At 41.5% G+C, this 16,539-nt stretch overlaps 1 protein-coding gene across 19 annotated transcripts in view; it reads right to left on the bottom strand.

Annotated features, from left to right (window-relative positions):
• ST7 (suppression of tumorigenicity 7) overlaps positions 1-16,539 on the bottom strand; it is a 277,971-nt gene that overhangs the window by 18,955 nt on the left and 242,477 nt on the right. For all 19 annotated transcript variants that reach the window (XM_009203733.3, XM_009203731.4, XM_009203735.4 and 16 more), the window contains 1 exon segment: positions 1,170-1,320. In XM_009203733.3, the coding sequence (XP_009201997.1) occupies positions 1,170-1,320 (151 nt within the window).

Genomic DNA, 16,539 nt, shown 5'->3' on the forward strand with positions numbered 1-16,539 from the left:
AAAGGGTTAGGGAAGGGCAGGAAAAGGGAGGAGCAGATTATCAAAATGAAAATGGAAGCAGCAAAGATAAACAGAGTGAAAGGATTAAAAAGACACTTGTTTGAGGGGTTGATCAGAGTAAGGGTGAGCTAGGAAAAAACTGTCAGAAAACTCTAATAATTTATTGTTTTAGTTTCCCATGGGTGGAAAAAGAAAGCCATGTTTCATATTGTATTTGTTTTGCTAAAATTAATGCTAGCAGAGTGTCAATGCACATGTGCACATGTTGTCCAATAATTCATAGCCTTGGCTTTTTTCCTTAATTTACATTCTCTCAAATAGCCCCACCACTTACCATTTCTTCACACAGTGTCCTTGCTTATAATACTGTCCTACTTCTTCAAGGCTTGGTTCAAATCTCATCTGACTCATAATGTTAACCATGATCACTCCACCCCATAGACCTCTCCCTTCTGAAAAATCAACAGGCAGCTGCCACATGCTGCTGGTTCCTCTTCCCAATTAGATGACATGCTTCTCCAAGGCAGGGAGCATGTCTCACCCACCATTACAGCCTCTTCTCCTTACATGGAATAATAATATCTATGGAGAACAAGCCCGCAGATTTATTTATCCCTACATTCATCTACCAAGCATTTATCCATTAATACATGAATGCTACAACTCCTAGCAAACACTAGGGTTCCATGGCCACTGTTCTTGGTTTGAAGCATAACTGCCACACCTTTTTGGGTAGTCACTCTGACTCCAGTGGAGGATAACTGTGGCTCTTAGCCAACCCTCCCAGAAAGGCCATCAAGAAGTGGTCATCAGCATCCAGCACAAAGCCTAACCCCATGCCAAAGATTACCAGGATGCTGTGGGGCTGTCCAAGTTTCCAAACAGGGTTTTCAGGGTGACAGGGTGCCCCTTTGAAGAACATCTGGGTTCACCCCTTCTATAACATAAACTTACCCTTCTGAGCTGTGGAAACGGCCTCACCACAGGAATATCCACCACCACCGGGGGATGGAAGAACCTAAGTCACTAACTGGCTTAGATGCGCCATCACAGAACACAAGAGCAGTACATATGTAAATCTTCATTATTCATCATAAACACTCAGTGCAAAAACATTTTAGCACCTCTTCATGCTCTTAAAAATGTTTCAAAAAAAGAAGAGTACTTACTGCCTTCCCACGTACAATGCAAAAGATTCAAAGCCCCTTCCACTCTCTTCCAGTGTGCAAGATGAAAGAATGCATATGCTATTGCTTCACTGTCTCCTCTCTTCAGGATATGTTCTGGGGGTAGGATTAAGCTTTTCATTTCTAGTAGGTACTGAAATAAAAAAGCAGGACACAGTTGTGTTAATACATAAGTAATTTGGAATTCAGTATTGAAAATAGAGCAGTTGATTTCCCTAAAGCCACCATTTATAAGCATTTCATTAAACCTGAAACCTCATTACTACATTTGAAGGCAATTACTAAAACATCCAGCAACACAAAGTTTGCTGACAGATGATTAGCCTTGTACTAGTTTCCTACAGTGAAGATCAGAGGCTTTCAGGTTAAGACACTCTAATCAAAGAAATACATAAGACTCAAATAGCATAAAGGAAAATGTGGAAGACATGATAATTTGGTATAATTTTGGAAGCAGAATGAAACCTTATAAAATGGACACATGAAGGTTAAAAAGTTATGTGGTTAAACCAAGTGCAGTACAAAGATTTGAGATTGAGTAGCACTGTCCACTATTTTTTTCTATACACATGTATCAAGGAGAAGAATCTTGTCCTATGAAAAGAGCCACCCACAGCTGCTCAAGTGCTACAGGGAGGAAGGGTGGCAGCTAGAGCATGGGAAGACCCAAGGGAGGGGAGCGTTATAGACCCCAAACTGTGACACTCTTAGATCCTTTCCCAAAGACTAGGGAGTGGGGGTGGGGAATGGGGGTCTCAGCATACACCTCTTCATTGCTATCTTCTGCAAAGTGGGTAGGAGTATAGGGCAAGAATGGATATACTTCCTGGGGGCTGAGAAAAGACTATGTTTCCATTTTTATTCTTCTGTTTTACTATAGGATAGATAGGGAGCAATTTTTGAAGGTTATTTTATAATTGCAAATGTTAACCTTTCTTTTCTGGCTGGCATTCTCCCCTCCTGGATCCATCCGTGACACCCACACCCACAACCACACCCACACCCACACCCACACCCACACCCACACCCCCACCCCACCACCACCACCAAAGACAAACATAACAATAGCCCATGCAATCTCCTTTAAAATGGAGACTAGCAGACTACAGAGGGATATGGACAGCAAGAGCAAGTGCTAAAAAAAGGTGTTCCAAAATGTTACTATCAGAAATAATTGCCTACGTATTTTTCTGTCCGTGGAAGTTTATGAAAGACAGTGAAAGGTAGAAGAGTCCTGGTATACAGAATGGACACTATGGCACAACTATCAATGTTTCCCTGTCATCTAGTTGAGGATTTGTACCCTTTGGGCATCACCCAGTTGCCCTTAAGCTTCCTCTCCCATTGGCACGCTTGGTGTTGAGGTGTATGGCCCGGCAGGAGCCAGGAGAACACACGCAGGCATCTTGGCTCAGCAACTGCAACTTTCCTCACTCTGGGTCTGATATCTGAAGAAACCTCCAAGCCTCTGGCCTCAAAGCAGAAAGAGTAGGGAAGTGAAAGAGAGACACCCAGAGAGCAGCAGGAGGACAGTGATATGGTCGTCACACTTGGGAGGAGGTAGGATAGAAAGCCTCACTCCACAGAAAGACCTGGGACCCATTTCCAGGCTGGCCATGACAGGTGTTTGTTATTTTGGTAGAACTCCTCCAACATGCGTTCTAAAAGAACTTTCTGGCCATCTGCCTTTTTGGATTCTATGAACTACTGCTTTCCTCCTAATGTCTTGTTTTAAAACAGTGCAAGACAAAAGTCTTTTTCGAAAAATAACAATAGAGAATTACCTAGCAATCCAATTTGCACTATGTTTATAATGAGTATCAGTCATAATACAGTTATATTTACTTTATGGTGAATTTTATGTTTGGAGTTACCTGGCTATCCTCTTGTGATTTTGTTACCTTAATAGGAACCATTAAAATGTACATTGCTACTGCCAGTGATGGTCTTAAAGGACTCCGAGGCTATGAGTCATGAGAAAAATAAATAACTTGTAAAGTGTTATGAACTGTGTTGTTTCAGGGTAAGTTGGAGAAGGAAGAGTATTTGGTTATCCATAATAATCATCATCAAAAAAACAATGGAGAAGGGAGATTTCTGGCCTAATGAGAGCCCCGGAATAAGATTTTCATCTGATTTTCTAATTATTCATAGTCACCACGTCTATCAAATAGTCAATTTTTAAAGAAGGATCATGCTTATAAAATTTGAAACAAATAAAATATGAAAACAACTAACTCATGTGTCCCAGGTATACAGAAATCTCCTTAAAGCCCCTGAAATCAGATGGTGGCTATAAATGTAAACTCCCATTCTTCTCATTTCTATGATTAGAAAAGGCTTTTACATTTGATTAAGGATCAATGAAAGAACTCTTCTCTTAGCCTAAAGAACCTTCAGGAATAGGGGCACCTGAGAAGGAGTGGGCCTGGTAGTCACCCACATTTGTGGGTAGAAAATAAACTAGCAAGGCCAGGCGCAGTGGCTGACGGCTATAATCCCATCACTTTGGGAGGTCGTGGAGGGTGGATCACGAGGTCAGGAGTTCAAGACCAGCCTGGCCAAGATGGTGAAACTCTGTCTTTACTAAAAATACAAAAAATTAGCTGGGTGTGGTGGTGGGTACCTATAATCCCAGCTGCTCAGGAGGCTAAGGCAGAGAATTGCTTGCACCCAGGAGGCAGAGGTTGCAGTGAGCCGAGACTGTGCCACTGCACTCTAGCCTGGGCGACAGAGCAAGACTCCATCTAAAAAAAAAAAAAAGAAAGAAAGAAAAGAAAAGATAAGCTAGCAGGAGGCAGGACAAGTCAACTGGCAGGGGAGGGTAAGAGTTCCGAAAATTCCTGACAAAGAGACATTATAGATATGTGCTATCCCTGTTCAATACGACAGTTTCTACCACATGTGGCTATTTATATTTAAATTAATTAAAACCAAACAAAATTAAAAATTCAGTTCTTCCATCTCACTAGCCATATTTCAAGTGCTCAGGTACTGCATGTGGCTAATAACTACTGTATTGGACAATGCAGGGAATATTTCCATGATCACAGAAAAGTCTTTTGGACAGCATTGAAGGCTGCCGTAGACAATGGTTTTTCATCTTTGGATAACTGGACCAATTTTTAACATGAAAAAATTTCAAAGGTGCTCATGATAGGAATCATCAGGGTAGTAGCTACTGACTGAAAATATACAATATGACAAAAAGCTACAATAAATGTAATAAAACAAAAATTAATCTAAAAGCATTGTTGGCCACCAGGGCATCTACACATAAAACATTTGAAAAATAGTAGTACACATATGTGTGAGACAGATGGCTTACTCAGCCTGCAGGCTCAGTGGGATGCATATGGCCTCAAGGCCATCATCCACAGCCCCAAACACAGGCCACGAGGTAATGCTGTTTCTCCTCTAAGCTCTCTCTAATCTTTGTGTATGTGTACTACTCACATGCCACCTTATATTAGTTATCATGTATCTTGTTTCTCTGTTGAATCATAAGACCCGCAAGAGCATGAACCTTGTCATCTGCATCTTAATTTCCCCTCCCGCACCTCCTACAGAGCCTTGCACATCAAGGTAATATTTTTTTAAGCTGAATTAAAATGAAATCTTACTTCCCAAGAAGTCTCTCAAAGTGAACATCCCTGGCCTAATCAGCCTTATGAGGCTAACCAAAGCAACACATTAAGGAAATAACTCTGCCTTCTCATCTTATCTACCTTATGGCAGCAATCGGCTATGACTATAAAAGAGATTTATACTCCTTTATAATTCTAAACAAAATATTGGCCCTAACTAAATGGTGAAGGCTAATAACAACAATGTGTTATGTTTTTGGCCAGGCTTAAAATGGCTGGCAAGATCAGTTCTCAACATGTACAACATTTAAATTAGAAAAGCATGGAACAACATTTCACGTCTTACTTGTCAGGAGAAAAATAAATGGAAGAGGGCAGATCCCTATCCACAAGTATGCAGAAATCAATTAGAATAACTATAGCTTGCAAATCAGAGAACACGCTTTGTCCATCTATAATAATGGCTTGGTTTCTACTAGCTCAGCCAGCTTTCTGTGCTATCTTGCCCGCCATCCTGCGTCTAACTTCCCTCCCAGATAAAATCACACTGATCTTGAAGTGCAGTGCTTCTAAAAATTTCGGAAGCAATTTTTCAAAATCTATTTGTGTCAGCATCCACTGCAGGAGCACCTAAAGTCAGGGCATATGAAGAAAAGCAGAGAGCTATGGTCTTTAGGTGTGAGCAGCGCCTATTCATGGAGGTCTCTGAGACAAGACTGGCTCAGCTGTCAAGGAAACTGCTGAAGAGATGTGGCCTATTAGAGGCCACCTTGGGTGGCTGCTAAAGTGCTTTTTGCTAAGATCTTAAAATTCTATAATAATTTGAATGAAAATGATCCCATAGTTATCATTCACATAAATGTTAATACCAAAGAATTAACTCATATACCTCTTTTTTGGGATTTGCAATATCAACAATAGCATAAGTCATATAAAAATCATTAGCAAAAGTATGGGAATAAGCAAAATGTGAAAAAAAAAAACAGGTAAATTAACTTATATCACAGTTAATGATGGCTATTAAGTGGCTCCCAAAACCAGGTAATGAAAGAATATGTATTAGCACAGGGAAATGTTCATGATACATTGCTAAATGAAAAAAAATCAATGTACCCTAACAATTTACATAGCAGATTATTAATTATTTTGACAATAAAAATGTATAGGTAGACATTAAAAACCAGTGGAAAGTCACAAGTTGAATGTTCATGGTAGTTAAATATTTGATTTTAATGGAAGATTAACTTCTTTTGTACTCTTTCTGTGCTTTCCAAGTTTTCTATAATAAACATTTTGTAAGGGATGGGGTCTCGCTCTGTTATCCAGGCTGAAGTGTAGTGGTGCAATCATAGCTCACTGCAACCTTGAACTCCTGGGCTCAGGCGATCTTCCTGCCTCCACCTCCCAAGTTACTAAGACTACAGGCACATGCTACCATGCCTGGCTTGCAATAAATATTTTTATTTTTTTCTCGCTATATATGTATGTACATGTATGTATGTATATATGTAATACAAATCTATTTTCTAGACTTGCATCAAAACACACATGCACACACACACATACACACAAACAGACAAACAAAAGACAACTGGAGATAGCAATTTTTTTCATGCCTATAATGCTTTGGTGCAACTGGTTCTGATAAAATGGCCTAACACCAGAAAAGATGTTTTTAAAACATCAACAAAGAGTTCTGCGAATTAAGCTAGTGCTATTTGGGAGAGACACCACATAGTCTGACTTTCAATGTTGCTTACTCCCTGGAATGAGTAAGACACAAAGTAGGGACAGGACAAAAAACACTGCAAGTAGCCACAGCTCACTCAGATCATGTGGTGATGGAGAATGCGGTACACGTCACCAGGATTCCTTGCCTTAATCTCATCTACCATCTGCCACTCTGAATCACTTACTGGAATCCTGGCTCTACTGTTTAGCTACGAGACCCTGGACATGTTATTTAATTTCTTTGAACCTCAGTTTGCTCATCTGTAAAACTGGAATAGTAAAAGCATACCTTGCTGGTTTTAATTTTTGAAGATTATGTAATATATGTAAAGCATTCATTCACATAGTACTTGGCATATAAGTGTGCATTGAATAGTAGATATTTTTGCCACTAAAAAATATTATATGTTCGTATTACTGTAGAGGTAATTTGTGTTTTCCACATATACATGTCCCACAGATAACTGAGTTTGTTTTTGGGTAAAATACTTCAGCACTTTTATTGTAGTAGCAGATCAGTTGAAGAGACCTGGCTACCAAGGGTCATTAACCGACCAATACGGAGCCAGGCATAAAGCAAAGCTGAATTGTCAAGTTAAACCTGGTGATTTCAGTACCACTCAGGGATCCTCATCACAAGGTACCTTCTTCTTCCTGGTTCACTTATCTATTCATTGGTTACTTTGCTTCATTCAAAAAATATGTGAAGGCTCACAATGTATCCCAAGAATATAGATACGGGAGCACCCACAGGCTATCCAAGGACATGGATATGGAAGGATCCTTTGTGTATTCCAAGGACGCAGCTATGGAAGCACCCATAATTTACCTCAAGGGCATGGACATGAATCAGGTCAGGTCCCCACCTTGATGATCCATAGTCTTTGCAGGAGTAGAGGAGGGAGAGAGAGACAGTAGGAGGGAAGGAGAGAAAAAGAGAATGTATGGAGAAAGAATAAAATTCAACATGGTGAGTACCTTAGAAAGATGTATAAACTTAGCACTAAGGAAGCAAAAGGACAGCATTGTGTCTGAGAAGCCTTCACAGAAAAATGAAAATATCAATCTTACTAATTACATAAGAGTTGATACTGAAAAAATGAGGAGGGGGGATTCCAAACCAGCATGAAAGGGCAAAGTATACCAAAAGCATCAAAGGCTACCAAAAGCAAACCAAGGCATCAAAGGGCATGATGTGTTTCTAAACTGGTGGGGCCTGACTACTAACATGATGGTAATTGCCAACACTGATTACGCACTAACACACGTGCCAAGCATTATCTCAGTAACTCCTTAACACTGTCTGTGACAGAGCTAATATTACCATTCCTGTTTCACAGATGGGAAAACGAAGGCTTTAGGAAGTAACTTGTTCAGAGTTGCACAGTTGCACGTGGCAGAACCTGCATTTGAACTCAGGCCACTCTCCAAAGGAGTGAAGTAGAAAAAGTAGGCTGTAAAAGGCCTTCATGATCTGCTCCAGAGGGTGCCCTGACCTTTAGTAGCTGGTTTTCAAACTTTTAGACACAGAATACAGTTGGCTCTTGAGCAACCTGGGTTTGAACTGCACAGGCCCACTTTTATACAAATTTTTTTTCAACCAAACACAGATTGAAAATACAGTATTCATGGAATGGGAAACCTGCATATATGGATAGCTGATTTTTTTGCATAACACAGGTTCTACTGGGTTCTGCAGGGCTGACTCGGGGACTTGAGTATGCGTAGATTTTGGTATATGTGACGGGTCCTGGAACCAATCTCCTGCAGATACTGAGAGATGGCTGTAATTTGTTCAGAGAGAGAGAAAAAAACACTTAGAATCTGTGGAGCTGATGCAAAACACAGCTGTGGGGAAATCTGAGGGATGGACCCAAAAGAGGTCTGGGGAACCCTCCTGGCTCTCCTAAGAGGACAGTTTGGAAATCACTGCCATAGGCAACTGGGAAGTGAGTTGTGCAGTTTGCAGTTTTGAGAGAAATGGGTGAATCATGTGTAGGATCAACAGACAGGGAAGAGATGGAAATTAGCAAAGTCTTAAAAAGCTCCTGTTGGAGTCCAGGTGATGGGGGCAAAATTGGGGGATGAAGGAGGAGCTTTTCCAGGACTTGGCGCCTGACTAAATGTGAGAGTGAGGGGAGGAACCAAAGGTGACAAATTTTTAGTGTAAGAAACTAGAATAATGTGAGTTCCTTAGCTAGCGTAAAGACACCAGAAGAGGAAGAGGCTTAGCAGGGAAAGGTAACAAAAACAGCTTGAAGAACCTGCAGAACATCCCTGGAAAAATGGCCTGAAGGCAGCTTGGTCTGCAGGTCTAGAGCTTAGGAGAGAAGCTGGAGACACAAATGTGGGCGTTCTGGGCCAGAGGTGGAAGCTGCGCAGTAGGAGCAGCGGAGATCTCTCAAGACAGCTTCGAGCAATCAGGGAGAGGGCAGTGAACAGAGCTCCCTGGAAAACATAAGTGCGTGGCAGCACAGAAAAGGAGGAGGAGGAGAGTGCTGACATACAGGAGTGGCACAGAGAGTAGGTGTCATGGGGTCAAGATGGCCTCAAGACATAAGAAGCAGGCTGGCCGGGGGTAGTGGCTCACACCTGTAATCCCAGTACACTGGGAGGCCAAGGCAGGCAAATCTCTTCAGCCCAGGAGTTCAAGACCAGCCTGGGAAACATGGCAAAACTGAAGTGGAGGGTCAGGTGGGAGGATTGCCATGATAGCACCACTGCATTCAAGCCTGGGTGAAAGAGCAAGACCCTGTCTCATAAAAAAAAAAAAAGACATAAAAAGCAGTCGGTCAGCGGGACCAAAGCATTTAGTCAGTGGGACCAAATGCCGAGGAGAGATGAAATAGGATGAGATCTGAGAAGAGGTCAACAGTTCTGGTGGCCTAGGTGGCAGCGAGCTTAATAAGAGTGACCTCAGTAGAGGTGATGAGCCTGGTGGGGGTGGCCTGTATGGGGATAGTCTTGGAGAAAGCAGCTGCAGTACTTTTTGTTAAAGAAAGAGACTTACAAACTTCCTATTCCTGAGAAATGTGGCTAAAAACTGGTTTCTGTTCATTTTCCTCTGGGTCATATTTCCACAATACGTTCTCCTTACTCTAATCCAAAAAAGCTTTGGAACAAAATATGACTCAATTCAAAGAAACTTATATTGAAATAATATTTCTAAAATGTCCTGTTGATATACAATATCATAGACAGTCTGCCAGCGTATTTTGAATTTCTGCTTCCACGCTTCAAGCATTTTAAAATACTAAAACCCACTACACATTTTGTTTCCTAAATTGGATTAAAAAGCAATTTTATACTCTGTCAATCAGCTTTACCAAGATATAAAGGGAGGATTGCTTTAGTGTTTGCATGAAATAGAATTTCCATTACTATAACAATGTCCTGTAGGTACTCCATTAGCATATACAATTACCACGATGTTTTCTTCCACAAGCCTCTTGAAATCCCCATGAAACTAGTTTCTAGATTAACATTAGATGGGCTTTCTTTTTTTAAAAAAAAGAAAGTACATTTTTAATGGGAATGCATTTCTGTCATAACATTCTTCATTCTTTCCTCTCTGTTTTCTCATGACTTCCCACACTCCTAGACTTAAAAGTTGAAAGCTAACTATATATTAGGCTAGGTCCTCACCTCCATATTGCGTCAACCCCAGTCTGCCCTGCTGCTGAAACGAGTGCTGGGAGTGTGGCACCCTTCTCCCCTCGGTACCCTCTGGGACTGCCTGTTGTGCCCTCCGCTACCTCTTGGGCGGGCGCAGTGAGGACAGCAGATGGTTTACTGGTTCTGGGATTTGGGGCAAGATTAAGATGAAAGCTATCCCCCGTTGGTGCTGGCAAGTTTTCTTGATTTTTTCCCCTCAGCAGCTCTGTCTACAGCACTCGGACATGCTAAGGAACTGGTACTGGCTCCGCAGCCCCCTCCCTGCTGCTCAGAGGAGGATGTGAGGCCTCCTCCTCTATGGGTGGGACCTCAAAAGCTTAGGATTTTCTGGGGGTGATGGGTCACAGCCATGTGTTATTTTCTGAACTGTATGCAGAGGGGCCTTGGGGTTGCTGGGCTACCAGACTTCTCATCCCAGTTTCAAGCAGAGCATCTACTTGCTTATTTATTAAGGTTTCATGTAAGACTGAATTAGGAGAGGAAAAATGTTTACTGCTTTAAAAAAGTTAAACATTGTTTGTTTTTGTAGAAGTAAACAAGCTGGCCAGCGGAGGCCTGTGTGTGGTAGTGAAGACCCGTGACTTGGGAAGCCCTCCTTGGTGATATTGACCAGGTCAGCCTTTCCTATCAGCCAAGGCTCAATTCTGGGGACTACCACGTTCAAGGTTTTCAGAGTTGAGAGGGAGGTTTGGGCATTCTGTATACAGCCAGGCCACTCCCCTACCACTGCACACTTGGAGAATGTTTCTAACAGCAAAGCACAGGATCTAGCTTCCAGAAGTTACAGAGTACCTGGGTTATCTGGCCCAACTCTGACTGTGAGCCGGCTGCCTCGCTCTGGTGGGCCCAGCAGCACACTGCCTGCCTCACAGGGGCACGGCCCAGTCTGTCTTCTCAAAGACTGAGCACTTCTTGTGACAGCACGCATCATGTTCTGACCAGCGTCCCAGTGGCTGGCACATAATTAGTGCTCAATAAGTGCTAGCTGAATGCGCTGCTGGGAGGGAAAAGGGGACTCTGCTTTGGAATTGTATACCTTTGGAGACTAGAGAAGCTGGTGTACAGCAGCAGGAAGGTTAGCCCCTTCAGGATGAAGTAAAGTTGCAGGGTTGTCTCCTGTTTATTCTATTAGAGCAGAGTGATCCTGCTTAAGTAAAAGTAGTTCAAATATGTTGTGGTTGACAGGAGAGTTAGCAAGGTGTGTGGCTTCCAGCTGAGGGAGGAAATGGAAGAATTCCTCTTCTGAGGGGCATGAGAGCCTTGCCAACTCTGATAATGAGAATAGGCACCAAGACAGAGGGTGCAGGGGCAGGGAGGAAGGAGATATAAGCAACCCAGGCTGGGAGACACCAAACCGCTTAGACCAGGTCTGAAAAAAGTACCTGGTGATGTTCAAGTGGGTCCCTACCTCCTCTATGACTATGGGCACCTGGAACCCCTGACCACACAGCTCACACTAAGGGAGATTTCCCTGCCACCTCTCTCTCTTCCACTCACACTGCTCTCCTTGTCCTGGTGGTAGGCAGTGGAGATGACTCCCACAGCCCAACTCCAATTGGTAGAAGTACCCCGGGAATGAAAAAAACAGCTGCTTGCTTTTTATAGGCTGAAGAAGAAAAGCTTTGGAAAGAGTGAAAACTTAATAGAATCTGGAAATGTTTGGCTGGGGCAGCCAATGATGATGGGTTCGGTGTATGTATGTGTGTATTAGGGACTGTTAATGTAGCCCTACAATCTTGATTACTCAGACAGGGAAATATGAGTTATATAATCGAAAGACGGGTGGCTTCAGCCTCCATAATAGAGGGGACACCTGCCTCTGTAATCAAAGTAGAAGACACAGTGATGTTTTACGAGGCAACCTCATGCATGCCTAGGTCAGGCTTTCAAGTCTGTTCCACCTGAGGAGGCAGGTGCAACAGGGAGAGGAAGGGGCCTGCGTACGGGCAAGTTTCGTACCAGACGTGAAGTGTTGTGTTGGGGTAGAGGACCTGATGGGAGTGGGTTGGCAGGGAGCAGGGATGGTACCAGGCTCAGAACAAGAATATAAGACACAGGTCGGAAATGGGTAACACTTAATCAGCCACAAGCAAAGAACTTACCAAGCAGCTATAAGCTGCAGAATCCCTGAAGACAATAGCTGCAGCCAGAACATGCTAGAGCCTCCCCTCAAATCTGGAGGCCTGAAGGGACCCTGAGGGTCCTCAAGGCCAAGGCATTGAGGTGCCACTGTTATACTCTCTGGTTTCCTTCTTCAGGCTAGGGTGGCCCAAGAAGCACCTGTTAATGCATGTTTCTAGGCAGCCTCTATTTCCACCTAGCCTGCAAGCACAGAAATAGAACGGGAGGTAAAAAGGAAGAGATAATGAAGGGGCCAACATGTATTGAGCAGGTACTGAATGAATTACATGATGTAATTTCATTTACCTGTCATCAGTCCTGTGAAGCCATTACTTTTATCCTCATTTTATCAAAACAAGAATGGGCAGGAAACTAACTCCCTCCTCCCATACTTTATTCCAGTCCTGTGGACAGCAAGTAATGGGAGTAACTGTTCTGAACACTTTTGCGTTTTTCTCTTTTTTAGAGACAAAGTCTCTTTCTGTCACCCAGGCTGTGGTGCAACAGCACAATCGTGGCTCACTGCAGTCTTGACCTGTTGGCTCAGCCTCCCGAATAGCTAGGATTATAGGTGTGTGCCACCACACCCAGCTAAGTTTTTTGTTTGTTTGTGGAGATGAGGTCTCACTATATTGTCCAGGCTGGTCTCAAACTCCTAGACTCAAGCGATCTTCCTGCCTCAGCCTCCCAAAGTGCTGGAATTACAGGCATGATGAACCCTTTCAATGATACTTCATAGCTCTCCTTGTCTTCCTTGTTCTGTTGTTATAATATGTTTTGCCTGACAATTCAGAAAGGAATAAATACAAATGGCTAACAATGTTCAACCAAGCTAGTAGTGGCAAAGAAATGCAGACTTAAAGAACAAAATTCCATTTGTACTTAATAGGTTCATAAATATTTATTGCTCCCCTTCTTTCTTTTTTAAACAAACTGCTCGACGACAGTGAGGGTATGATAAAATGGTGAAGAAGGAGTTGTCTGCTGATTTAAACTGCTATAATCTTTTTTGGCAAGTAGTTTGGCAATATCAAGAGCCTTAAGTGTTTCCACACATGACTTAGTAATTCCCATACTTCAAATCTACCCTCAGGAAATAATCCTGACTAAAAAATCTTCTTGCCCAAAGAGGTTCATTACAGAAGTTGACCGATCATGTCAACTTGGTATCTACCATGGAGGACTCAAGAAGTAGATTAGGCTGTGTGCACAGTCCCTCACACCCATAATGCTAGCACTTTGGGAGGATGAGGTAGAAGAACTGCTTGAGGAACAACCTGGGCAACAGAGACCTTGTCTCTATTAAAAATTTTTAAAAGCTGGCTTAGTGTAGGGGCACATACCTATAGTCCCAGCTACTCTAGAGGCTGAGGCTGGAGGATCCCTTGAGCCCTGGAATTTGAGGTTATAATGAGCTATGATTGTGTCATTACACTCCAGCCTGGGTGACAGAGTACAACCCTGCCTTGGGTCAGGGGGTCTGGGAGAGGGAAGAAGTAGATAATTCTCTTCTACAAAATGTAACAGAATGAAATTGAACTCTTATCTTACACCATACAAAAAATCAACTCAAAATGCATTAAAAATTTAAATGTAAAACCAGAAACTATAAAACTTTTAGAAGAAAGTAAAGGAGGGGAATAACTTCATGACATTAGTTTTAGCAATGATTTCTTAGATATGACACCAAAAGCACAAGCAACAAAAGCTAAAATACACAAGTGGGGCTATGTCAAACTGAAATGCTTCTGTGTAGCAAAGAAAACAATCAATAGAGTGAAAAGGTAACCTGTGGAATAGAGAAAATATCTGCAAACCATATATCTAATAAGGGGTTAATATTGAAAACATATAAGCAACTCCTACAATTCAATATGAAAAAAAAAAAAAAAGCCCAACAATCTGATTTAAAACTTGGCAAAAGACTCATATAGACATTTCTCCAAGAAGATATATGAATGACCAACTGGTATATGAAAAGATGCTCAACATCACTAACAAGCAGAGAAATGAAAAATCAAAACCACAAAAAAATTTTTACCTGATGTGTTAGGATGGCCACTCTCAAGAAAATAACAAGTGTTGGCAAGTTTGTGGAAAAACTGGAACCCTTGTGCACTGTTGGTGGGAATGTAAAATGGTGCAGCCACTAAGGAAAACAGTTTGGAAGTTTCTCAAAAAATCAAAAATGGAATCACCATTATATGATCCAGTCATTCCCCCTTCTGGGTATTCATTCAAAAGAAGTGAAAGCAGGATCTTGAGGAGATATTTGCACTGCTATTTTCATTGCAGCATTATTCACAATAGCCAAGGTTATTAGGAAATAACCTAAATGTCCATGGACAGATGAGTGGATAAAGACAATGTGGCATATGCATACAGTGGAATAATTTTCGGTCTTTAAAAAGAAGAAAATTCTGTCATATGGTGAATATAACATAGATGAAGCTTGAGGACATTATGCTAAGTAAAATAAGTCAGTCACAGAAAGACAAATACATTATTCCACTGATATGAGGTATCTAAAGTAATCAAATTCATAGAAGCAGAGAGTATAATGGTGCTTTCCAGGGGCTGTGGGGAGGGGAAAATGAGGAGTTGCTGTTCAATAAGAATAAAGTTTCAATCGTGCAAGATGAAAAAGTTCTAGAGATTACTGTACAGTGATGTGCATATAGTTAATGATATGGTTTGGCTGTGTTCCCACCCAAATCTCTTCTTTAATTTTACTTCCCATAATCCCCATGCATAGTGGGAGAGACCTGGTGGGAGGTAACAGTTATCTCCATGCTGTTCTCATAATAGTCAGTGAGTTTTCATGAGATCTGACGGTTTTATAAGGGGCTTTTCCCCCTTTTGCTCATTCTTCTGCTTCCTGCCATCATGTGAAAAAGGATATGTTTACTTCCCCTTCCACTATGAATGTAAGTTTCCTGAGGCCTCCCTAGCCATGCTGAACTGTGAGTCAATTAAACCTCTTTCCTCTATAAATCACCTAGTCTTGAGTATGCCTTTATTTGCAGCATGAGAATGGACTAATACAGTTAACAAGATTGTACTGTACACCTAAAAATTTGGTAAGACGGTAGATCTCATGTTACATGTTTTTTACCTCACACCCATAAAAAAGAAGTATCCAAAACAGAACTATCCAGTTATAGAAACTGTCTTAAAAGAGTCTGAAGGCACATAGATAAAATACTAGAACTGTAAGTTGAAGAATAACCTTTTCAAGGTTAAAGAACTCTGAAAATCTGATAATCTTCCCTCAGAAACAAATACACCCCCAATACCCAAACATAAAGTCCATGTTAAGAGCCCTATGCTAATTTTTTTAAAATAGTAAAGTAAAAGTATTTAAAATACAAAGGAAAAAAGGCTAGAAATAGTCTTAAATATGAGTAGATTTTTTTTATAATACCACTATAGAGCAAAAGACATATCTAATATTGCCGGTAACAAACAAATAATTTAGCCCACCTTTCAGAAACTTGTCAGAAAATGGAAGTTTATCTTTGGTACCCTGAAGGAGTTAATGTAACATCCTCCAAAACAAAAATGTGTCTCCTCGCAGTGCAAGGCTTACAGTGTAGCTACAGCATACTGAGAGCACATAAGCTCTGGTTAACCCAGGTCTGTGTAGTTGATGGGTCACTGATAGAAATGTCTCCCTCACCACCACCCTATATAAATCTCAAGACTACTGAGGAAGAGCAGGGTGAGCATGGAGCATACCTGCAGAAAGAAGGCCCCAAATCCAATAAACTATAACAATACAAAGATGAAGGTATAGAACTGTGATGAGGGCATTCCTTTGATTGTCCAGCATTACATGAATGGAATTTTCTTTATATGCAAAGCGATTTTAATCCCATTAAATGGAAAACATCCTCTAATGGATTCGAGATTTCTTTGTCTTCTTGAGTTTTGTTTTTAGTTGTTGAAAATCGCCAGCATCATTAATATCCCCAATTTTCCTCAACAAAAGGTAAACAGCAAGTACATAATCAATGCATTATACTGAGAGACCACAGAGAAGAGAGAGACTACTTCTGATGAAGAAGAACAAGCTTCCTGGTGACTCTTAATGGTGGTGGTGAAGGGGCAACAGGGTTTCCTCAGAGGAAGTGAAAAAGGGAAAGAGAATGTGTCTGGAATGATGAACAAATAGTTACGAGGTGGAAATAAGGAAAACCAAGTCGGGTCAGATTATGAAGGGTACTGAAGAATCGCAC

The sequence above is a fragment of the Papio anubis genome, chromosome 4 (genome assembly GCF_008728515.1).
Source record: "Papio anubis isolate 15944 chromosome 4, Panubis1.0, whole genome shotgun sequence".
NCBI classification, from domain to species: Eukaryota; Metazoa; Chordata; class Mammalia; order Primates; family Cercopithecidae; genus Papio; species Papio anubis.